Source organism: Theropithecus gelada, chromosome 9, assembly GCF_003255815.1.
Source record: "Theropithecus gelada isolate Dixy chromosome 9, Tgel_1.0, whole genome shotgun sequence".
Classification (NCBI taxonomy): Eukaryota; Metazoa; Chordata; class Mammalia; order Primates; family Cercopithecidae; genus Theropithecus; species Theropithecus gelada.
In genome coordinates, this window is record NC_037677.1 from 87319672 (window position 1) to 87345400 (window position 25729).

The 25729-nt window shown below is 39.6% G+C and overlaps 1 protein-coding gene and 1 pseudogene across 3 annotated transcripts in view; one reads left to right on the top strand and one right to left on the bottom strand.

Annotated features, from left to right (window-relative positions):
* Window positions 1–12918: 12918 nt before the first annotated feature.
* RPP30 (ribonuclease P/MRP subunit p30) overlaps window positions 12919–25729 on the top strand; it is a 32416-nt gene continuing 19605 nt past the window's right edge. For both annotated transcript variants that reach the window (XM_025395724.1, XM_025395725.1), the window contains exons 1-5: window positions 12919–13038; window positions 15838–15893; window positions 16533–16589; window positions 16998–17072; window positions 20059–20130. In XM_025395724.1, coding sequence (XP_025251509.1) covers window positions 12957–13038; window positions 15838–15893; window positions 16533–16589; window positions 16998–17072; window positions 20059–20130 — 342 coding nt within the window. In that variant the 5' untranslated portion in view covers window positions 12919–12956. The remainder of the gene's footprint in view (window positions 13039–15837; window positions 15894–16532; window positions 16590–16997; window positions 17073–20058; window positions 20131–25729) is intronic.
* LOC112631152 lies at window positions 21020–21931 on the bottom strand (annotated as a pseudogene). Its single transcript, XR_003121080.1, has one exon. The product of XR_003121080.1 is annotated as a 40S ribosomal protein S2 pseudogene (transcript).

The window sequence follows — 25729 nt, forward strand, 5'->3', positions numbered from 1 at the left end:
GGTGTCCTTTGCCCCCAGAATTTGGTGAGAAAAGACTAGGAAAACTAGAATGCTTAGACAGTGTAGCACTAAGAGTATTGTATATAAATATCCTGATACTACCCTGTGGCCATTATTGGGGCTACAGATCACTATCACAGAGACAGAACACATATGCTAGAGACAGGGACTCAAATCCATCAACACAGACATTTTTGAGGCCCAGTTAGGGTAAAAGCAGTTAGTCTGGGACACCTGAATGTCTCCTTCTCAGTGAGAGTACCCCTTGCCATAGTTAATGTCATTCTTTCTAGGGTTTTAAAGCACTTTTAAGTTATCTTTATTATAGTATATACTGTTGCATTATGCTTCATATTTCCATGACATCTTCCCCATTAGACTGTGAACTCACCAAAGGGATATTTCCTTACTCCTGCCATACACTAGGTGTCCAATAAACATTAGTCAGTTGAACTGAGTGTAGAATAATGCCTATAACCAAGAATCCGTCATGTTTCAAGGTAATTGTTCAGCTTAAAAATGAATCGTGAGTTTTGTTTTAATTTAGACATACTAAAAAAAAGTACATTTCTTCTTTGATTTTTTCCATTTAGAAAATTTTCATTCTATTTACAAAGTAAATGTAACCTTTAAAAAGTTTCCGCCGAACAAGATAAATGAAAAATCCAGACAATAGCTACATCCAAGAGCCCTTATTTATTTTATTAATTACTCAATTTTTCTTAACCAGGACTGTTTTCAAAATATAAGTGATGCATGCATACCCCCTAGTGGGGAATCTATTCAGCAATGCAAATTCTACAAAGACACAGCTTTCATGGAAAGTTTTTATCAATGAACAAATTTGACATTGTCAGCTTCCAATCCTTCCTGAAAGATTTCTAATGAGAAGAAAATTTAAATTCCTCAATTAAAAAATTGATTAAAGTAGCAACAATTCATTGAGTCAACATTAATTAAGGAGTGTCTAATGCAAACCAGGTATTGTTTTAGGAGCTTTGTTTTAAAAGGACACATTAAGTTTGAGATACTATTGGATTATTCAAGTGGAGATGTCAGCTGTGCAAATACAATTTCAGGGGAAAATCTCCCAAGAGGAAAAGGAGTTACAGAAGAGTCCTGAGGATTTAACCGTGGGATGCACCAACATCCGGAGATGTTGGAGAGGAAAAGAAACCAACAAAGACTGAGAATGAGGGGGCAGTCAGGCAGGAGAAGAACTAAGAGAAATTGGATATTTAAAGTCAAGGGAAGAAAATGTTTCAAGGGGGGTAGAAATTGACTGAATTAAGTGCAAAGTAAGGCAAGAACTGTTTCAGTGGAATGGTAGGGGTAAAGCAGATTGGAATGGATTCAAGAGATCAAAAGAGAGAACATGGCAATTCAGAAGGTGGACAACTTTTGGAGTAGTTTAACTCAAAAGGGCAACCAGTAATTTGGGCAAAATCTAGAGAGATTTGTGGTATTTCAAGATAATCAAAATAGAAGTAAGGCTTTCATTGAAGTAGTGATAGGATACATCTTATTCTATAGTTTCTTTAGAATTTTATGAATCCTTCTATATTCAACAAAATGATATCTTAATGTAAAATTACCATCACAGTCATATCCCATGTCTAGGAAAAACTATGCCTAATCCATTATTTTATTTTATTTGTTGAGACTTTTTTTTCTCGAGATGGAGTCTCACTCTGTCACCCAGGCTGGAATACAGTGGCACGATTTTGGCTCACTGAAACCTCTGCCTTCTGGGCTCAAGCACCTCCCCCTGCCTCTGCCTCTTGAGATGCTGGGATTACAGGCCCCTGCCACCACACCTGGCTAATTTTTGTATTTGTAAGTAGAGACTGGGTTTCGCCATGTTGGCCAGGCTGGTCTTGAACCACTGACCTTAGGTGATCCACCTGCCTTGACCTCCCAAAGTGTTGGTATTACAAGTGTGAGCCACCGCACCCAGCTTGATCCATTCTTTTAGTCATTCAATAAGCATGTCCTAGCTACATATTAATAGGCACTGTGCTAAGTGCTGGTGTCGATAAATAAGGCAGGTTCTCTGCTCTGCAGATGCTCATTGGTAGAAGAGACAGACAAGTAAATAATTACAGTACAATGTGAAAGTCTCCTAATATAGGTATGAAGCAAACTTATAAGAGCCCAGAGGAAAGAGATATCAGCTCTGCTTGGAAAGACCAAAGAATTCACAGAGCTAACATATCAGCTCAAGTAGAAAGTTCATTAGAAGACTGGAGGAAAGGAGAAGGCAATGCTGACGGGGTCCATAAACACATGGAAGACTTGCCATAGTGGTGGAAAATGGCAAGGGTAGACTTGTTGGGGCAGATCATAAAGAAACCTGTGTGCCGGCCAGGCGCGGTGGCTCAAGCCTGTAATCCCAGCACTTTGGGAGGCCGAGACGGGCGGATCACGAGGTCAGGGATCGAGACCATCCTGGCTAACACGGTGAAACCCCGTCTCTACCAAAAAACTACAAAAAAAATTAGCCAGGCGCGGTGGCGGGCGCCTGTAGTCCCAGCTACTCGGGAGGCTGAGGCAGTAGAATGGCGTAAACCCGGGAGGCGGAGCTTGCAGTGAGCTGAGATCCAGCCACTGCACTCTAGCCTGGGCGACAGAGTGAGACTCCGTCTCAAAAAAAAAAAAAAAAGAAAGAAAAAGAAAAAGAAACCTGTGTGCCATGCAAAGTAGGTATGAGTTTTACTCTGTGCAAGAAGGGTCACATTATTTTTCTAAAATAAGTTGTTGACTGACACTTACTGCTCAATAACACGTTTAAATGTTTTTTCAAATACTTAAAAATCTAAAAATGATTCTTAGCTTGCAAGGCATACAAAAACAGGTGGCAGACCAGATTTCACCCATGGACCATAGTTTGCTAATCTCCAATTTAGACTAACTACTGGCAAGATATTTGTAAAATTCTAGTGTTCCAATATTATCATTTTAAGTTCTCAATACAATGCACTGCTGTTCAAAAACTTCCTTTGTAATTTTTATTCACACTAGCAGTAGCAATTGAAAAAGGCAAATTAAGCAATATTATCATCAAGTCTAAGGGTTTAAATCAGAGTGTCTTTTTTGAATCACAGTCTTCAACTTCACAATTTGGTGCTGCAATATAGGGTTATTCCATAATTTTCATATCTGGAAACCAGTTTCAGTGCAAAAAAATGGGCTAGATCATTCCTACCTAGATGAGCTGCCCAAAGATATAATTTTGTTACATATGAATAAATCTGTTTGTATGCTTTTTTTAACGGACAGGGGTTATATCATCAATCACAAGAACCAAATCTTTGATTCAGCCATCACTGGTGAGCCAAGATGGATATTTTAACCTTGATGACATTAATAAGTAAATTTCTTTCAGCAGCTCAAAACTGAGTTCTCAACATCCACTATAGCTATTTGGGGCATGAACTGTGTGTGGCCCATGGTTAATGCCGTAGCTATTATTTGTATGGCTTTTAAATTTAGAGCTCAAAGTGGTTTCTTGTTAATGGTACAATAAATTGGCTTAAATTCTGTGTCTTGACAAAATCTTGTCACATCGTGCTTATATTTCATAAGTCTGATGGTAACACTGACCCCTACTGGAGTCCCATCTGTAGCCATGGTTACCAATTCTGAAAAGTGTACTTTAAAATTCTAAAAAAACCCTCTTCTCCATACACAAAAATAAGCTACTTCCTAATGTGCTTTTTTGAAGCACCATTTCCAAAAAAAATTTTTAGTCATTTCAAAATACTCTCCAACACAAATAGCTTTTAGGTTTCTATACACTTATCAGCTGCAATGAAAAAATGCCAGAAATAACTTAGGTTTTTTCATATAACTTGTCTTGCAAGCTCTAAGCCATATTTACAACATACTGAGCAGTAAAAGCTACAGATATTACATTTGTAAATGTTAGTTTCTGTTTAGGACTTGTGCTTTCTTTTGCTTCCAATAAACTTTCTTTTTAAACTTGCCTTTTATGCAAAGTTTTTGTTGCCTGAGCAGTTTTTTTTTTTTTTTCCACTTAATATGCAACCATTTCTAGACAGCATCACTGTGAAAGTTAATTTTATGTTTCAACTTGACTGGGCCATGAGGTGCACAGATATTTGGTCAAACATTATTCTGGGTGTGTCTGTGAGCATGTTTCTGGAGGAGATTGACATTTGAATAGGTAGACTGAGAAAAGCAGATTGTCCTCCTTAATGTGGGTGGGCCTCATCCAATCAGTTGAAGGCCTGAACAAAAAGCTGACTGTCTCTTGAGAAAGGGAAGATTCCTTTTGCCTGACTACCTTTGATCTGGAACATCAGCTTTTCCCTGCCTTTGGACTCAAATTGAAATGTCAGCTCTTTCTTGAGCCAGCCTACCTGGAACTACACCATCAGCAATCCTGGTTCTCAGGCCTATAGACTCAGACCGAAACTACGCCGTCAGCTGCCTTGGATCTCCAGCTTGCTGACTGCAGATCTTGGGACTTGTCAGCCTCCATAATCACTTAAGTTAATTCCTTAAAATAAATCTCTCTTTCGTTGTCACTTTACATACACACACAAACACACGTTGATTCTTTTTCTCTGGAGAATCCTAATACCATCATTTATTCTATTTGTTTTTTTAAAATCCTGTTGAAATTTCAGTCCTCTTCTTTACATTTATTAAGTCTATCATCATGCATCTTTTCCCTATACCAATCATAGTTCTTCCTTTGATTTCTTTCATAGTGGCTCCTGAAATTGTATTTTTTTAAAAATCAGGCACACTGTGCATCTTAAAGAGGTAGGACTACCTTTATTTTCACAATTGAGCATGTTCTTAGGCTAATTTTTGTAAATACAAGCCTACATCTATCTCATTTTCCAATTTTTTTTTTTTTTTTTTTTTTTTTGAGACAGAGTCTTGCTCTGTCGCCCAGGCTGGAGTGCAGTGGCACAATCCCGGCTCACTGCAAGCTCCGCCTCCCGGGTTCACGCCATTCTCGTGCCTCAGCCTCCCGAGTAGCTGGGACTACAGGCGCCCGCCACTGCGCCCGGCTAATTTTTTCTATTTTTAGTAGAGACGGGGTTTCACCATGGTCTCGATCTCCTGACCTTGTGATCCGCCCGCCTCGGCCTCCCAAAGTGCTGGGATTACAGGCGTGAGCCACCGCGCCCGGCCTCATTTTCCAATTTTTAATAGAAACATGGGTATAAAAAATATTTCACTTTCATTTAACTGCACTTAAAAACTAATATTGTGAGCAGGGGCAGATTACCCCAGCACAGAAAGTGGACAGATTTTATGATATCAGGTCAGTAACGAGTTTCCGGGGGAAGGTAAGAAGATGAGGAAGGAATTACTGTGAGCTGTGAGCAGCTCCCTGGATGGATGATGTCCTATGGAATGCCATTAGAGTTCTAGGTTTAGCAGTTAACCCCTCTGATCTGCTTTATGAGGGCTTCTGGGAAAGGCTGGGCAGATGGTTCACTGCACAAACTTCCCAGATATGTGATGAATAGGGCAACTGTATTGTCAGCCTGGAGTTGAGGCATCTTTTAATCTCCCAAGAGCTCCTATAAGTGTCCCATCATGTGGGACATAGAGGATGGTTCTGTTTCAGTTGCTGGTGTATCATACTAGTGCACCATGTGCACAGTTCTGGCCATGTGATTAAATAATGCATCCAACAGTGCTATAATTCTGTTGATATGGGAACGAAGTCAAACAAGAGGCCATGAGTTCATTTATTCAATCAGTTACTTTTGGCTGAGTACCACCTACTTTATGCCAGCTCTGGATATACTCTCAACACCCTAGATCTCTGCCTCGTGTATGTTCCTCTTCCACTTCATGTGTCAAAATTTAATTCAAGCATTACTTCCTCAAGGAAACTGCCCTTTTTCCTCTTAGGATCTCCCAAACTTACCCCCTCAATCTGGGAGATAAATCTCTGCTTTGTGCTCCCAGTACATCTGGCTAAATCATTTTATAATATGGATTTCTTGCCTGGCTCCCCCTCAGCCTTAAGCTGCAAGAGGACAGGTTTGGGTGGAGCATTTTTCAGTTCACTCAGGAGGGGTGAATGAAATAAAAGTAGGATAAGGCCAAAGTCTAATCAAGCACACACCCAAGCCCACACACAGCCCAAAAAAGAGAGCTCTTCTGGGAGGATGAGAAGGGCCCAATGATTGCGTTGGATGTGAAAAACATCCTCTTTTTCTAGGCTTCCCGCAGAGGAAGAAATGACTCAAGAGCCATCCTATCTCAGCCCAGGACTTCTACTTGATATAATGGAAATAACGATATCTCTCTCATTGGCTATTGCAAGGATCAAATCAGATAACTGATGTAAAATGGTTATCATAATTATACAGTACTTTTTTTTTTTTTTTTAAACAGAGTTTCCCTCTTGTTACCCAGGCTGAAGTGCAATGGTGCAATCTCTGCTCACTGCAGCCTCTGCATCCCAGGTTCAAGAAATTCTCCTGCCTCAGCCTCCCAAGCAGCTGGGATTTTTAAGAGACTGGTCTCATTCTGTCACCCACACCAGGGTGCAGTGGTGCAATCCATAGCTCATTGTATAATAACATCGAACTCCTGGGCTCAAGTGATCCTCCCACCTCAGCCTCCCAAGTAGTTCGGACTATAGGTGTGTGCCACCACTTCTGGCTAATCTTTTTTTATTTTTTGTAAAGACAGGGTCTCACTTTGTTGCCCACACTAGTCTTGAACTGGCTTTAAGCAATTCTCCTGCCTCAGCCTCCCAAAGTACTGGGATTACAGGTGTGAGTCACTGCTCCCAGTCTTATACAGTACTATTATCTTCCAGTCAGAAATGTCTATAGTCTTCTTCAAGCTGCAGATTCTTGCTGCCACAGCCATCCCTTCAGGTCAACTTCTGACCCCTCTTCCCTATTCATCTTCCCTATTCTGTCTTGTCCTTTTCTTCTTCCCACTTCTCTCTCTGCTCTTCCACTTCTTTCCTTTCCTTCCTTCTCCCTTCCTACTTCTCCTTTCCTCCACTCACCTTCTTTCCAGTCTCCCTTCTACTCACCTTCTCTCCAGTCTCCCTTCTCTTCTTTTCTCTTCTTCTCCTCCTCCCTCCCCAACAACTCTAGTCTCTGCTTGCTTTGCTCAGGAAGCAGTATACTAGGCAAGAACTGAAACAAATTGCCTCCATCCACATGTAGTTCTACCACTACTAATGCCTTAGATTTCTCAGATGTAAAAATGAATATTGATTTTAAAAATAAAATAACAAAAAGTAAAAAACAGTACTTCTGCAAGTCTAGATCTGAAAACAGTAATAAAACAAAAATAAAAAACAGCACTTAACACACAGCTGCTTTGAAAATAAGATACATAGATAAGTACTTAGCAAGTTTGCTGACCCTCAGTATAGTGCTAAACTGATTGTTATCTATTCCTATTCTTTCTTACCTTTTCTATTCCTCTTCATCCAGGCTTAGGGTGCAGAGAAGAAAAGAAGTTTATATGGTACAGTCCACAGCAAAAGTTCTGTGACTTTCAAAGAAGCCCACTTTAGTCTCATATTAGCATCAGATAATTAAACCGTCTCCTAGCTAAAGCAATTAGGCAAGAAAAAGAAGTAAAAGGCATCCAAATTGGAAAGGAGGAACTCAAATCATTCCTGTTTGCAGACAACACGATCTTATACATGGAAAACCCTAAAGGCTCCACCAAAAAACTCCACCATTTAAAACTAGCAAGTAAATTCAGTGAAGTTGCATGATACAAAATTGACATACAAAAAATCAGTAGCATTCTGTATGCTAATAGCAAACTATCTTTAAAAATCAAGAAAACAATTCCATTTACAATAGCTACAAAAAAGATACCTAGGAATAAACTTAACCAAGAAGGTGAAAGATCTCTACAATAAAAACTATAAAATATTAAGGAAATAAAGATGACACAAATAAGTGGAAAGATATCCCATGTTCATGAACTGAAATAATTAATATTGTTGAAGTAGACATTCTATCCAGAATGATCTAGAGATTCCATGCAATCCCTATCAAAATACCAATGACATTCCTCACAGAAATATTTTTTAAAATCCTGAAGTTTGTGTGAAACCACAAAAGTCCTCAAACAGCAAGAGCAGCCCTGAGCAAAAAGAACAAAACTGGGGACATCACAAAGCCTGAGTTAAAAATATGCTGCAAAGCTATAGTACCCAAAACAGCATGGTACTGGCAGAAAAACAGACACATAGACCAGTTATGTGACAGAATAGAGAGATCAGAAATAAATCACCTATAGCCAACTGATTTTTTTTAAAACAGATGCCCAAAACACACATTGGGGAATAGACAGTCTCTTTAATGAGTCATGCTGGGAAATTGGATATTCACATGCAGAAGAATGAAACTAGACCCCTATCCCTCATCATATTAAAAAATCAACTCCAAACAGATCAAAGACTTAAATGTAGGAACTGAAACTATAACACTACTATAAGAAAACAGAAGTGCTTCATGACAAGCATTGGGCTGGGCAAATATTTTTTAAATAACACTTCAAAAGCACAGTCAGCAAAAGCAAAAATAGACAAATGGGATTAAATCAAACTAAAAAGTCTCTGCACAACAAAGGAAAAACTTTAAAAGTGTGAATGGACATGAAGATATTTGGAAACTATGCATCTTACAAGGGCTTAATATCCAGAATATATAAGGAACTGAAATAATAACAACAAAAAAGCTAAAATAAATAACCCATTAAAAATGGGCAACTTGGCCAGGCACGATGGCTCACACCTGTAATATCAGCACTTCAGGAGGCTGAGGTGGGAGGATTACTTGAGGCCAGGAGTTTAAGACCTGTCTCATCTACATAGCAAGACTATTGCTATAAAAGGAAGTTTTAAAAACTATCTGGGCATGCATATAGCCAAGACAATCCTAAGCGAAAAAAGCAAAGCTAGAGACATCACTCTACCCAAACTCAAACTATACTACAAGGCTACAGTAACCAAAACAGCATGGTATTGGTACAAAAACAGACATGCAGACCAATAGAACAGAATAGAGATCTCAGAAATAAGACTGCACATCTACAACCATCTGATCTTCGAGAAACCTAACAAAAGCAAGCAATAGGGAAAGGATTCCCTATTTAATGAATAGTGCTGGGAAAACTGGCTAGCCATATGCAGAAAATTGAAACTGGATCCCTTCCTTACACCTCACACAAAAATTAACTTGCTTGTTTGTTTGTTTGTTTATTAAAATTAACTCATTTGGATTAAAGACTTAAATGTAAAAAGCAAAACTATAAAAACCCTAGAAGAAAATCTAGGCAATACCATTCAGGACATAGACGCAGGCAAAGATTTCATGATGAAAACGTCAAAAGCAATTGCAACAAAAGCAAACATTGACAAATGGGATCTAATTAAACTAAAGAGTTTATGCACAGCAAAAGAAACTATTATCAGAGTGAACAGGCAACCTACAGAATGGGAGAAAATTTTTGCAGTCTATTCATCTGACAAAGGTCTGATACCCAGAATCCACAAGGAACTTAAACAAATTTATAAGAAAAAACCCCATTAAAAAGTGAGCAAAGGACATGAACAGACACTTCTCAATAGAAGACATTCATGCAGCCAACAAATGTATGAAAAAAAGTTCAACATCATGGATCATTAGAGAAATGCAAATCAAAACCACAGTGAGATACCATCTCATGACAGTCAGAATGGTAATTACTAAAAAGTCAGGAAACAACAGAGGCTGGTGAGGCTGAGGAGAAATAGGAAGGCTTTTACACTGTTGGTGGAGTGTAAATTAGTTCAACCATTGTGGAAGACAATGTGGTGATTCCTCAAAGACCTAGAAGCAGAAATACCATTTGACCCAGCAATCCCATTACTGGATATAAACCCAAAGGAATATAAATCATTCTATTATAAAGATACATGCACACATATGTTCATTGCAGCACTCTTCACAATAGCAAAGCCTGAAATCAACCCAAATGCCCATCAATGATAAACTGGATAAATAAAATGTGGTACATATACACCACAGGATACTATGCAGCCATAAAATGTAATGAGATCATGTCCTTTGCAGGGACATGGATGGAGCTGCAAGCCATTATCCTCAGCAAACTAACACAGGAACAGAAAACTAAATACTGTGTGTTCTCACTTATAAGTGGGAGCTAAGCAATGAGAACACATGGACCAGGGAGGGAAACAACACACACTGGGACCTGTTGGGGTTGCAGGGGGAGGAAGAGCATCAGGATAAATAGCTAATGCATGCTGGGCTTAATACCTAAGTGATGGGTTGATAAGACTTTAATAGGCATTTCTCAAAAGAAGTCATACAAATGGCCAACAGGTATATGAAAAAATCAAAAAATCATCAGCCTCACTAATCATAAAGGAAATGCAAATCAAAACCACAATGAGATACCACCTCACTCCAGTTACAATGACTATTATCAAAACAATAAATGAAAATACGTGTTGGTGAGGATGTAGAGAAAAAGGAACACTTACTGTTGGTGGAAATGTAAACTAGTATAGCCATTATGAAAAACAGTAGATGTTCCTAAAAAAATTAAAAATAGAACTCTCATATAACCTGAAAGTTGCACTACTGGGTGTATAATCCAAAGAGAGTGAAATCAGTATGTCAAAGAGATATCTGCACTCCATGTTTACTGCAACGCTATTCACAATAGCCAATATTTGGAATCAACCTCCATGTCTGACAACGAATGAATGGATAAAGAAAATGTAGTATACACATAATGACATACTATTAAGCCATTTTAAAAGTATGAAATCCTGTCATTTGGGATAACATGGATGACACTATCTTCAGTGAAATAAGCTAGACACAGAAGGACAAATACTGTGTAATCCCACTCGTATGTGAAATCTGAAAAAAAAATTAATTTGATAGAAGTCTAGAAAGTAAATAGTAGAACAATGGTTAACAGACTAGGGAGGGATTGGGGGAGGGAGGATGGGGAGAGGTTGCTCAACAGGTACAAAGGTAGATAGGACGAATAAGTTCTGATGTTGTATTGCACAGAAGGTGACAATGGTTAACAGTAAGGTATTGTTTATATATCACAAAACAGCTAGAAGAAAGTTTTTTTAATGTTATCACCAAAAATACATGAGGTGATGACTATGCTAATTACCTTGATTTGTTCATTATACAACATATACATATATCAGAACATGAAATTGTACCCTATAAATACATATAATTACAATGTGTCAACTAAAAATGAAAAAATAATTGAACTATCACCTTATTCACCTTCACCACACATTGGTCATATTTCTGACCAATCTAGATTGTTATGGTCATAGGTGAAGATGCCTGTGTGACCCTGCAAAATTAACATTCGACATTCTCATGAAAAACAAAGGGTTTGTTTCATATGACCTTATTCTATTTGCAGAAGTAATACTCTCTTCTACTCCTACTTAGGAAATATCAAGTACTGGAAAAGGCAAAATATCTTTTCTTTACAAAAGTTAACCAAGAAGAGAATTGCATGCTACTGCATGGAGCAGATCCCTCCTGCCTTCTGAGAACGACAAGAAAATCGCATAAAGGAGTACTAGTTAAGGTGTGGTCCATAGACGAGAGACTGTCTGTGAACTGTCTGTGATCAATAAATAGAGAAATTGATGGGTGGGGCATGGGAGTGGGCGCGTGTGAATCACAGCTAGGAGAGAGGACTGCTTGCGTTAGAGTCCATCCTGGTCAATAACGAGGTGCTCTCTCTAAAACAGAAACAAAACAACGAAACGAAAACTCAGCAGGCCACCAACCGGGACACTCCCCAGGTCAAATGACCGAGCCTCTAATTCTGTGATTGTTGTTGCTGTGCTCACGTTATTAAAACAAACAAACTAAAAGTGAAGATGTTTAGAACGTTTACAGTACTTTGGCATTGTCCTGATATCCGAGCTCCTGATCAGCAGACTCTATTCAGCCAGGTATAGGGCAGTTCGAGTGCTGTCAAATTTGTGATTCCCATGAGGCCAGGCTGCTTACCGGTGATGCATAAAGGACCACATCCTGGTTCGTGAAGAATTTGGAGGTAGGGGAGAAGGAGGGAGAAACTGGTCCTTTATCACAGGTGGTTTGAGAGTAAACTATCGTCACACTTTTGTAGTATAATTTGCTATTAATCCTCAATAGATCATTTACACTAAGTCGGAAAAAAGTGGAAACATCAGATATGTGGGATATGCGTCACCTTGTACATTTCTCAGCTGGAAAAGTGTAAAACATCTCAATTTTGCACCTCCCTTTTCAAACGTGTCTTTGGCTAAATCAATGTTGGCTGTAACCGCTCGTCCTCGAGCGAGCCCTGCCATCTTGTGGTTGAAGGTGTTGACTGCAACAGAGATTAGCGGTCTTTGACATCAACAGTTCTGATTGGGTAAAAGTACCCTCGTCTTGGGGTAGTTCTCTTTTAATGTCCTAGAGTCAGTCATACACAAATGCCTTCTTCCCGGAAAGTCCATTGTAAACAACGGAATGGACTTTAGGGAAAGGAAAGGAAAACGTGTTCTTTAGGACTCTTTAAATAGCATTCACCTATTAGCAGAATTCTCTGATTCATGAGCAGCGCTAAATAGATACCGTGGGCGTGAATGTTGAACGAATTCATTTCTACACTATTTTATAGGAGTACTGAATAGTGGGGAATTGGAACCCCTCCAGGGGGAACCAAACATTGTCATTCAGAAGAAGACAAAAAGGGACTGAAATGAAGCTGTTGATTTCAACACACAAATTCTGGCGGTAGTTGAAGGCAAAGTAAGTTTCTCCGAATCCCTAGTCAACTGGAGGTAGAGACGGACTGCGCAGGTTAACTACAGCTCCCAGCATGCCTGAGGGGCGGGCTCAGCGGCTGCGCAGACTGGCGCGCGCGGGTGGTCATGGGACTTCAGCATGGCGGTGTTTGCAGACTTGGACGTGCGAGCGGGTTCTGACCTGAAGGCTCTGCGCGGACTTGTGGAGACAGCGGCTCACCGTGAGTTGCCCCGGCTTCGCGGGCTGCAGCGCCTGCCCAACCTCATGCCACCCTGACCATCGGGACCCTCTTGGGAGGAACTGTTTACTGATGGGTCTCTGTCAGGTCTTCCAGAGTCTCTGGGATGTCCCCGGAATGTCCCTGGAGGCTGATGCCCGCCGAGGTGTTGGTCTGATTCCTGGCGCGGAAAACTGAACAAGGTTGTTACCTTGTTCAGCTCCTTTCCTGCAATGAGGGAACGGAGGCCCAACGAGGGCGAGGGATTCGCGTAGGGGCCTACAGCTGATAGATGACAGAAACCGGAGCTGGACTCCAAGTGTACAATCTTCTAAGCTTCTAAGTTACTATCAGCCCTTCCTAACTCTCACGACAGTGTCTAAACAAATGCTGGAATTTGGGGCACGGACAGGAAGCGCCGTGGAGGCTCAGAGAAGGAGGAGGATGCGGGAGTGTTGGAACAATATTATCCAGACAGAGAGAGGGTAGGTGGGGGTAGAGGACATACACGGCGGAGTGGAGGTGGAGGAGGAGGACAGCATGGCCCGAATCGAAGGGAAGCGAAAGCCTTGAGAGACTAGAACCTGTTTTAACTATTGGAGTTAGTCATGGGTTCTGTATTCCTTAGACTGTAAAGTGTGGGGATAGAGATATTAAAAAGAATCAAGAGGTTCGTGCAGTAACATCTGCTCCTCAGAGACAGTTTTCAGCTCATTGTGAGTTCTGATTACTGATACTGTTCAGAGGTGATGCTAGAAATGACAACCACTTCTTGGCAAAATGAATCACACCATTTTTTAAATTGTCCTCTTTATGAAGTATCCTTGGCGAAATGACTTTGCCTTTCCACTGCTGCCACTAAATGAGTGTTATCTCTGTGGTACTTTGCTCATCAGCACGAAGAGGAAAGTAGACAAGATGATCTGGGCCATTTAGCGCTAATGTTCTTTGATCCTGTAAAATAAATTTTCCTGGGTGTAGCTCCTCGCAATTATTACCTCCTCAATAGGCTTTTCCTGATGCCATCCCATTTTTAAATAAATCATGAGCTTCTTAAGAGAATTGCCATGTCTTATCCTTTTATTTACTGTGCTTAACATATTCACTTTGCAAGCACTAGTGCATGGCAGTTACTCAGTTAATGCTTGTGGAATAAACTGAACACATTAAAAAATATATAAAAAAGAAAAGTTATAATGATTTCTTTAGAGAATTTCCCCCAGTTTAAAATACACTAGAAAGAGATGTGGTAATTATGTACATTGTTAGTGGTTATTTTTTTATAAATTAAATGGAATTCATGGCATATGACAAAGTTGCCTCAACTTACAAGTCAGACAAAGGACTGCTATTTGATGAGTCTGGAAATAAATAGTGGACATTTTCAAAGAATAGGGAAGACAGAGCCCTGGTTCTTAGTTTCTGATGTGATATAAGAAACCAATAATAAGCTTCAGAAATACACTGCGTAAATTAAAATACCTTAAAGCCTGATTAGGGAAGTAAGTACTCCTAAGCTGCCAGATGAGGAGTAGTCTAGGAAAAAGTTTTGTGGAGAAACAGATCCTAGTTGACATTTCTGTAGAATGGTAGGGACATTGTTTAGTAGCCAAAAGGATATCCCAAATGGGTATAACAAGGAAGTTTAGAGCAGATTTGGGAGTGTGGTAAAGAAGAATAGGGAGAAGGTGTGACTGGTTGATTTGACTAACTGGGTGCAAGGTGAAGCCCAAGGTACAGGCATACATGTGATTTTTTTGTTTTTAAGGGTGACTTTCTCCAGGGAGGCTTTTGTGACCCCTACACCAGGTTTCATTGTGCTATATACTTCCATAGAAAACTTACTTATAAAAAAATGTATTTATATACAATGACTTGCTTGATTGCCTTATTTGCCTTAGTTCTCCAACAGACTGGGCTGTAAATTTCTTGTGGAGAAGGATTGTATTATTTATCCTGTATGCTCAACACCAGTTTAGGGCTTGTCAAGTAATGGATGCTCAGTAAATACTTGAGGGAGGAAGGGAAGAAGGAAGTTGGACAAACTGTTGAGAGTTTGGCATTGATATGTATTTTAATATTAATATCCTTTCATCCCCATTGGTATTTTTAAAAATTAAGAGAATCATGATTTTTAGATTTTTTTTTTGGTAGCCCAAAGGTCCAGAACAGTGCTAACTGATGAGGGTAATAAAGCAAGCCCTTGACCTCAAGGAGCTCCCAGTCTGTCGATGGTGTGCAGCTTCAAACGGGAAGTGGGCGGCAGTGGTGTGAGGGAGTTATCACTTCATTTCTCTCTAGGAAAGGAGTCTCTGAAGGAAGTAAAAGGACAAAAAGCAAAAGAATGAGAATAAAAGTGACAGTGATAAAGTAGGAACTTGCTGGGATGAAAATGAATACAGGGACGTGAAAGAGAATGACAGTTGAAAAGGAGAAGCACAAAGTTAAGAGTCTTTAGTATCATTTTAATAATAATTCATAATAGTTAAACAAAGACCTATGTGCCAGGCACTGTTCTCAAACACCTCGTGTGTATTATTTCATTTAAATTTCATGAGAGGTGTATGGAGTAAGTGTTGTTATTTTCACTATTTGACATATGAAGAACCTGAAACTTCACATTAAGTAACTTGTAAGTGGTAGTGCGTAGACTTTAAATCAGGCAGACTGACACTAGAGTTCACATTCATAACTACTCCTTAAATGGCCTCCTACTCTTGACATCTAGACTCAGGATGGACCTGTGTTACAGGAAGGAGAGGTTGTTATATTTAATAAAAGTGTTCAATTTTTCTTTTTCAGTTGGCTATTCAGTTGTTGCTATCAATCATATCGTTGACTTTAAGGAAAAGAAACAGGTAAAGTAATATTTCTGAAGTTAATAAGTTCATAAATAAGTATTTTTAATTCTGTTTATATTGGTAATTTGGAAGTTACAGATTAGAATATTTCTTAAATGCACTCCTTTGTGCACTATTCCTTTTCTATTTTTATATGTTAACAGTTGAACTGATGCATATTTATATAAACAATGAAGATTTGTGTGAGATACTATGATATAGTATTCAGGATTCCTAAAGTTGATTTGAAATTAAGTTACTTTCACTGTTCAAAAAGTGCATTGTTATTGGCTGGACTGTACTCAAAATATTTAGTCCTTTTTATTTTATTGTCGTGGACTTATTAACTAATTTCTCTCTTAAACATTACTAGTAAGTATGTATATTTCTCTTCAGGCCAACAACTGTATCCTGTAGATTATTTCAGTCTAAAAATTAGTTTTCATTCTTCCTATTCACTGATGTTTACAGTTGCTTCTCTGTTTAGCTTTCTTTTTAAAAATAATTTTAGAAAGTCTTTTTGAATACCAGAAATCACCTTGCTTTCTTTTAAAAATAAATGCGTATTTTTTTTCTGAGAACCCTTCATAATTTTTCCATTATGCCTTGTGCTATTGATGTATTCAATCTACGGTAACTATTTATCATTTGTTGTAGGAAATCGAAAAACCAATAGCTGTTTCTGAACTCTTCACAACTTTGCCGATTGTACAGGTAGGTGTTTTGTTGCTTAAGAAACATAGTATCTATTTATTCAGTTAAGAGTTACCTAATTATGTGTGTATTCTCTAACTTGAGCTGCACCTTATTCTGAGTACCGGTCTTACATTTTCCTCAAGGCTCAGCTCTTCAGGAAACATTCTTTTACTATCAGTTCAATACTGCTTTGATGATCTTCTTTCCTGAAGTCCTACAACTTTAAAATTATCTCATTATGTAGTTTAAGATACATACATCCCTTTCTGTGTCTGTATTATAAATTCATAGAGAATAAGGACTGGGTTTTACTGATCTTCACTATCCCTTATAGCCAGTACCTTTTAATGAGTACTTTCCACTGGTAAACAAGAAAATCAATCGTTGTCTTTTGTGCTTTTTGACATCATGTTTTTTTTTAAATAGGGAAAATCAAGACCAATTAAAATTTTAACTAGATTGACAATTATTGTCTCGGATCCATCTCACTGCAATGTTTTGGTAAGTTAATTAATTTTCTTCTCTCCTTTTGGCCTTGTAAGTTGTATTGATTAATGTTGAACAATGTTGCACTTTGTCTTCCCCCTTTTACATTTTCCCTCGCGCCCCCTAAACCGTGACACCTGCCTGCTCTCCTTGTCCTCAGAATTCACACAGTGTAATATGTCTGTTCTATTTACTCATGGCACATATGTAGTGATACCACAATTAAAGAATCCCTTGGCAACTGTTATTCTGAACTCATGTGCACCAGACTTGAGGTGGGTGCTGGGGGGGTATTGCCATGAATAATATGAGCACAATCCTTGAACTTATAAAGCTAGAGTTTACTTGGCAAGACAAGCACTGAACAAATAATAATTACAAATGTAAGGAATGTTCCAAGGTAAGGAAGTGGTAAATAAAGGATGCTCCGAGAGTATGTAACCTGAGTAGGTTGATATTCAAGCTGGGAGACGGAAGAGTCAGTAAATGTTATATAGGTGACAAGCAGGGAGCTGGTGTTCCCAGATAGGATGGATTATGCATAGGTCCTGAAGCTAAGGAAAATATGGTATTTTCTGGGAAGTGAAACCAAACAACAGGGCTAAGCCTAGTGAGCCAGTTACATGGGATGAGGTTAGAGATATAAACTTGGGTCAGGATTCCAAGAGCAGTTGGAAGCCCTTGAAGGTTTTAACTAAGGGAGTGAAATTATGAGGTTTGAATTACAGATAATGGATTAGAGGGAGTTAAGGAGGGGACTTAAGAGGCATCCAGGAGGGAGAATTGAAAGGATTTGTTGGTTAATTGGATGTAGGATGATTACTCCCTAGGCCTGAGGGAGTGGCCTGAGCAGCCAGGTAGGTAATGGTACCATTTCCTGAGATGGACCATATAAACAAGCAGGTTTGGGGGCATCCTGATGAGTTACTGTGAGAGTTTCAAAAGAGTGTGTCAAAAAAGATGTGCACGGTGGCTCACGCCCATAATCCCAACATTTTGGGAGGCCTAGGTGGGCAGATCACTTGAGGTCAGGAGTTAAAGACCAGCCTGGCGAACGTGGTGAAACCCCATCTCTACTAAAAATCCAAAAATTAGCAGGGCGTGGTGGTGGGCACCTATAATCCCAGCTACTCCAGAGTCTGAGGCAGGAGAATCGCTTGAGCCAGAGAGGCAGAGGTTGCAGTGAGATCACACCAGTGCACTCTAACCTGGGCAACAGAGCCAGACTTCATTTCAAAAAAAAAGATGTGGCCTTCAGAAGAGTGATCCCAATTAAAGATGGTGCTTTGGAAGTGTTCACCTGCAGTGAGTAATTGAAATCACGGGAATGGATGAGACTTCCTGGCCAACGTGCATTGTGGGAAGAAGAAGTTTAGTACAGAATCCTAAGGAACTTCACTATTTAATGGTATAAAAGAGGATGAGCTAGAATTGGAGACTGAGACGGGACTGCCCTAGAAGTAGAAAGACAACAAGCAAAGGGAAAACAGAAAAGGAGGAATGAAAGGTCAGCAGGGTCAGTATACCTGTGTATTCAAGCAGAAAGGCAAAAAAAAAAGTCTGTCAGATTTATTGATATGACAGTCCTTGGCTGCCTTAGCAAAAAACATTTCAATGGATATGATAGAGATGTGAGAAAATGCAGACTCTGCTGCTGACTTTGCTTAAGAAATTTGACTCCATAGGAGAATGGGAGGCATAGGGTAGTTGGTGGATAAGAATCTGCTACATAAAGAGATTTTGTTTCTTAAATGAGAGAGGTTTGGGTATGCCTGCTATCAGGGGAGAGAGAAAGTGAGATTTCCTGAGAAGGTGAACTGTTTTATCTTTAGCTGGGATAGACATCTCCATCATAGAATAGAAGTAATTAAGGAAAGACCCCCTTTATAATAGTTACTGTTGCTAAAGAAATTGTGAAAAACCAACTTTTGGTGTCTTATACACCTGCAAGGCAGCATTCTGGTTCCTTAGGCCCAGGTAGACATAAATGGAGCTGACTTTTGATAGATGTAAAGACTTTCATTTACTCTTGTTACCATGAACATCTTGGTTCATGTTCCTTTTTGTATCCTTCACAAGTGGGAGTGGGCAGGTGAAGGAGAGCAAATCCCAGATCCTGGCTATTTCTGAGACCTGGACCCTGCCCTATCTCAGCACAGGTCTGCCTAGCAGGCCCTCTTACCTGCTCAAGCACAGCACCTGCTGCTTCTCTTATACCCTCCTAACTTTTATTATACTTTTTACAAAATAAGAGATTGCAAAATTTTAGAAGATGCCAACAAGCAGAGAAGAAATATGACACTTTATTCCATAATTCAGAGATTATATGTTTGTGTAGAAATATATTTTTTTTCTAGTCTTTTCATATACAGACTCACACAATTTAGGTTTGAAATGAGATTTTCTTTCTTCTCTTTCTTTTTTTTTTTTTTTTTTTTTTTGAGACGGGGTCTCACTTTGTTGTCCAGGCTTGAGTGCAGAGTGGCATGAATGTGGCTCACTGCAGCCTTAACCTATGGGACTCAAGTGACCCTTCTGCCTCAGCCCCCCAAGTATCTAGGACATAAGTGCCTACCACCACACCCAGCTAATTTTGTAATTTTTTTGTAGTGATGGGTTCTCACAATGTTTCCCAGCCTAGTCTCAAACTCCTGGGCTGAAGCAGTCATCCCACGTCGGCCTCCCAAAGTGCTGGGTTTACAGGCAGAAGCCATCATACCTAGCCTAATTTGACTTTTACATCTCAAACACAATGTTTGGTACGTGGTTAAAGTATAACCAATGTAGGAAGGAAGGAGGAGAATGATTAGTGAGATGGATGTATGTATCTAAATTCTCATGTGTTTAGGTCTTTTCTGCCAACATACACAGCAAAGCAGAAATGTCAGTAGTATATTAGAAGTGTTCCATGATTGAAATATAAGTGTGAGTCAGTCACTAGACAGAATTTCATGTGTACAGATTTTGTTATTGTATGATAACATTCTTTTTGTATTCCTAGAGAGCAACTTCTTCAAGGGCGCGGCTCTATGATGTTGTTGCAGTTTTTCCAAAGACAGAAAAGCTTTTTCATGTGAGTAACAGATAAGTAAAAGAAAGTAGTGTTTATGTGTTATGTAAGAAGTCTGATGTTCTGATTTTGTAGATGACCTGTTTTGACTCATCTGGAAACTTTTAGGATTTGTTATTTATACTTGGAGTTTCTAGAACCCCATAAGGGTATATATAACTGGCATTTGTGTTTTTTGTTTTGTTTTGTTTTATTCATCCTGCTATCATTTGATGGGCTCAGTTTGGAGGAGCCGTTTTCTTCTGTTTCTTTATCTGCTTCATTCATTCAAAACTTCTCTTAGGTAAGTGTTTCTGAAATCACTTGTTTCTGCCCTTCTTACCATTTGCTGCTCCTTGGGAGGGAAAGGAGCAAGGTTCTATTATGTAGCATAAAAGTTTCCACCTCTGTTTCAGATTCCTCCTTTGCATGCTCTGAGGTATAGCCCATATGCCGGCATGATTGTCTCAGCTTTTAGTCTTTCAGAAATTCTTCAAAATCAGCCATTTGCTAGTATAATCCCTCTTCTCATCTTGAGAGCCTTTATGAATTGAATTTCTTTTGTACTTTTAAAATTGCCATTTCATTGCCTTTGTAGAAGGGAAAGGAGCTTACCATGTATGCTTGTCTGTCACCTTGAGACGGAACACCCTGGGCATTTTAAATGATTACAGTAGGGAGAAACATCGACTGTAATGCATTTTACTGTGTAAAATGAGGTATAACTACTTTTAGAAAGTTCGAAAGTTGCCTTTATCTGGGTTCACAAAAGTGTCCATCTGCCAAAAGTATAAAATGAGGTATAGCTACTTTTAGAAACTTCTGAAAGTTGCCTTTTTCTAGGTTCACTGAAGTGTCCATTGCCAAAAATATAACCACCAAAGGTACTACTCCTTTTTTTTTTTTTTTTTTTAGTAGCAGGCTTAATTCACTTTATTTTTCTTGTATAAAAACCCTATGTTGTAGCCACAACTGGAGCCTGGGTCCGCTGCACAGAGACTCTGGTGTGGGTCTTGACAAGGTGGTCAGTGAATTCCTGATAGGGAGACTTGGTAAATACAGTCTCCTTCCAGAGGTCAGGGGTCAGGTAGCTGTAGGTCTTAGAGATGGCATCAAAGGTGGCCTTGGCGAAGTTGCCCAGGGTGGCAGTGCAGCCCCGGGCTGAGGTGTAGCAGTCATCAATACCAGCCATCATGAGCAGCTTCTTGGGCACAGGCGCTGAGACGATGCCAGTGCCCCTGGGTGCAGGGATGAGGCGCACCAGCACAGAGCCTCAGCGGCCTGTCACCTTGCAAGGGACGGTGTGGGGCTTGCCGATCTTGTTCCCCCAGTAGCCTCTGCGCACCGGGACAATGGAGAGTTTGGCCAGGATGATGGCCCCACGGATGGCAGTGGCCACCTCCTTGGAACACTTAACACCCAGTCCGACGTGGCCATTGTAGTCTCCGATAGCAACAAATGGCTTGAACCTGGTGCGCTGGCCAGCACGGGTCTTCTTCTGCACGGGCATAATCTTCAAAACCTCGTCTTTGAGAGAGGCCCCCAAGAAAAAGTCAGTGATCTCAGATTCCTTAATGGGCAAAGAAAAGAGGTAGATCTCCAGGGACTTGATCTTCACGTCCTTGACCAAGCAGCCCAGCTTGGTGACGGGCATCCACGTCTTATCCTCGGCCTTGCCTCCGGGAGCTCCGCGGCCTCGGCCCGGGCCCTGGCCCCGTCCACGGCCGCGACCCCGGCCCCGGATGCTACTGCCAAAACCTCCGTGGAAGCCACCGCGGTTCCCCATCCCAGGGCCCCCCACCGCTGCACCGGCATCATCCGCCATTTGGTGTTCTCTCGGAGAAGAAACGGTACTACTCTTTGATTTTTTTTTTTTTAAAGACTAATCAAGTGCCCTATTAAGAAGAGGGGAAAGAGTAGAACAAGGAATTCAATTTGTGAATAGTCAAGATAACTGACTGTGAACAGTCAATTAAGATAACTGACTACCTTCAGACCAGCCTGGTCTTTGAGATTTTAATGTTACTTCAGGTTTTTTTTTTTAAGCAAAATTCGTTCTAAAATTGCAGGAAGATGTTTTTGCTAGATGTATCCAGTAGATGGAGCTATTAGCTAAGGATGCTGATGTGTGTGGTAAACATTAATAGTTTTCAAGACATACTATCAATTCTTAATTATTTATATTAACAGAGGGAAACAGCACAAATTATTTATGAGTGCCTACTCTTTTTGTTGTTGTTGTTACTTCCTTTAAAAAATGCAACTGTAGCCCGGGCACAGTGGCTCATGCCTGTGATCCTAGCACTTTAGGAGGCCAAGGTGGGTGGATCACTTGAGGTCAGGAGTTCAAGACCAGCCTGGCCAATATGGTGAAACCCCGTCTCTACTAAAAATACAAAAATTATCCAGGCATGGTGGCACGCTCCTGTAATCCCAGTTACTTGGGAGACTGAAGAACAAGAATTGCTTGAACCCAGGAGGCAGAGGTTGCACTGAGCTGAGACTGTGCCGCTGCACTCCAGCCTGGGCAACAGAGTAAGACTCTGTCTCAAAAAAAAATTTTTTAATGCAATTATAGATATTCTCAAGAATTTTGTTTTAGTTAAAGGGGTAAGTAGAAGCAAGTGGTTTTTAGTCATAAAATACACCTGTAGAACTTTTTAAAATCAGGCACATTAGTCTTCACCACTGGAGACTCTGGTCCAATAGATTTGGGGTTGATTCTGGGTATTTGTTTTTTCATGTTCTGTAAGAAAGTATAATTCAGTGCTGAAACCACTAGTGTTTAATATAAGGCAGACCATGGTCATTTCCAAATTTGTTAAACAACCAGCAGCAACTTAGTTTTGTTATTAAATAATGGCAACTCAGTTGTGATTTGGAATAAAAGTTGCTGATGTACCAAGCATTTTGTTGTCCATTTGATTTCTGGATTAATTTTGAAGATCGTGCAACTTACATTTCCATATCCCTTTACTGATGATTAGAGAAACAAAAGAAGGTGTACATTTGTAAAACCTTTCAAAAGCTTTTACATATTTATTTCCTTTAACTTTTACAACAGTCCTGTAGGATAATTGGGACAGATATTTATTACTATCCCCATTTTATAGAGGAGAAAACTGAGACTCAGGCTGAGTGATTTGCTCTAAATCTCCCAGCAAGTATGTTCTAAAGATAGGACTTTGGGTTTTAGACCATATTGTAATTTCATATAATAGTTTTATTTGTTTATCTTACTGTTTTTCTCAGACTTAAAGTTTGAATTTGCTGAACACATGCTTGATGATAGTAGATGGGCCTGTCAAAAATACTTTGGAAGATGGAAGAAAGCACAAAGTATTGACTTTACACATATACTCAAAAAGTTATATGAAAATGCAGTTTTAAAAATCTTCCTCTTCTCTATCCAAATATTACCCATTCCTTAAGATTAAATTGAAATTAGAGTTCTCCCTGTTTTCTATAGGAAATCAATTTTAACAGACATCTCTTTTAAAGCTTTTATAAGTATATTGTGGTTTGGAATCAGGTCAAATGCCAGCAGTTTGTTTCTTAAGTTACATTTTATAAGTCATTTTATTTGTTTTGTTTGTAAGTTGATTATCTAGAATTCTAACAGCTATCTATCTCTATAGGTATGGTATTCTAAAACTAAGTTAGGTCTCCAAGATGAGTCATCAAGCATACACACACACACACAGACACACGTTTATGTCAATAGTATAAAATCTAACCACATTAAATAGCATCATTTCCATAGGACATAACATAGCATTATATTTTCTACTCAGAGTATCTGGAAGATTTCTCACAGAAACTCCCTCCCCATAACTACTTAAGGAGATAAGGCAGAGGTTAAAGATTTTGAGGGTGTCCATTGGTTAGGGCTCCTTGGAATGTGGGGCAGTTGTGGAATATGACACAGAGAGAGAGTTGCATAGAAGCTTCAGGAGCATCTGGACCAATTATTCCCATTTAGGATTTAAAGCAGCTGAGCAGGTTGAGGAGAATTCAGGTTATTTAGTCCAGTGGTCTCTAACCTGCTTTGATTGTGCACCCTATCAGTTTAAAAATTTTTTGAGCCTGCTTCCAAATATATATATGTTTTTTATAAATTATTTGCATCTCTCATTGTACTGGTGTGACTTACAAAAACTACGTACACACAAAACAAATCTTAAGATAGTGAATTAAAAATTTAGTAAATGGGCCAGGCGTGGTGGCTCGCGCCTGTAATCCCACCACTTTGGGAGGCCGAGGCAGGCAGATCATCAGGTCGGGAGATCGAGGCCATCCTGGCTAACATGGTGAAACCCCGTCTCCACTAAAAATACAAAAAATTAGCCAGGCATGGTGGCGGGCGCCTGTAGTCCCAGCTACTCAGGAGGCTGAGACAGGAGAATGATGTGAACCCAGGAGGCGAAGCTTGCAGTGAGCCGAGACCGCGCCACTGCACTCCAACCTGGGCGACAGAGCGAGACTGTCTCAAAAAATAAAAAGTAAATGGAGGCTGGATCCAGTGCCTTCTGCCTGTAATCCCAGCACTTTGGGAGGCTGAGGCAAGATGACCACTTAGACCAGGAGTTCGAGGCCAGCCTGGGCAACATAGTGAGACCCTGTCTCTATTTTTAAAAAATAAAAGTAAATGGAAATAAAAGTTTTATTTTCTTCCTGCTCCTGAAATTCATGCCTTTCCTTTGCAGAGCACTGTTGTAGAGTATCTTGAGGAAGGGAGTGTCCTGGTGTTTCTTGGAGTATGGTCTGGCTCCACTGGCTTTAGAATTACCTGGGATATGTATTAAAATGCAGATCATTAGGCCATACTTAATGAATCAATGGAGGTAGGGCCTGGTTGTCTCCATTTTTGATACATTCTTTAGGGGAGTTTTATACACACTAAAGTTGAGCGCCACTGTTAATGGGCATCTCTCTTTTTCCTTGGTAAGCCTGATTGTCTCTTCACAATTTGTCAACCTGGTATCTTTGAAAGGGATTCAGGGAGGAATATGAACCCCTGCAGTCCTATTCCTTTTGTGCCATAGAGGCAAAGATGTGTATATACGTGTGCATGTTTATGGGAATACGTTTTCTTTAAATTGTCATGGGAGTCGCTGGCCAAAAAAAAAATGGTTTGGACAACTGATGTAAATTCATATGTAACCTACCAGTTTTCAGAGAAAACCATGATAAGATTCTTAACCCCAAGGCTCTATTGGGCATAATGTAATCTTTTAAAATGATATAGAAAGCATTTCATTGTAGTGTGAACATTAACTCTTATTTTGTGGTTATCTAAAAGTATCAATTAGACATTTTGGTTAATAGAAAACTAAATAACAGAATAATTCAGTTTGGGGCATTCTAAGGTTGAAGTGTCAGAGGGAGCCATGTGGAGCTGTCCCTTGTAACTAAAAGTTTATGTTAGTTCATGTATTTGCACATACTTAAACCAACATAGAGCCATTGTTTAATTGGCCACTCTTATATAGGAGAAGGGAAGAAAGGAACAATATGTATGAAAAAAGTAACCTAATTTAGCTTCATTCTGGGGAGAATGTTTAACAGGCTTTTAAATAATTAATCAGCTTTTTAAACTGAAGAAATAATTTATATTCATGAT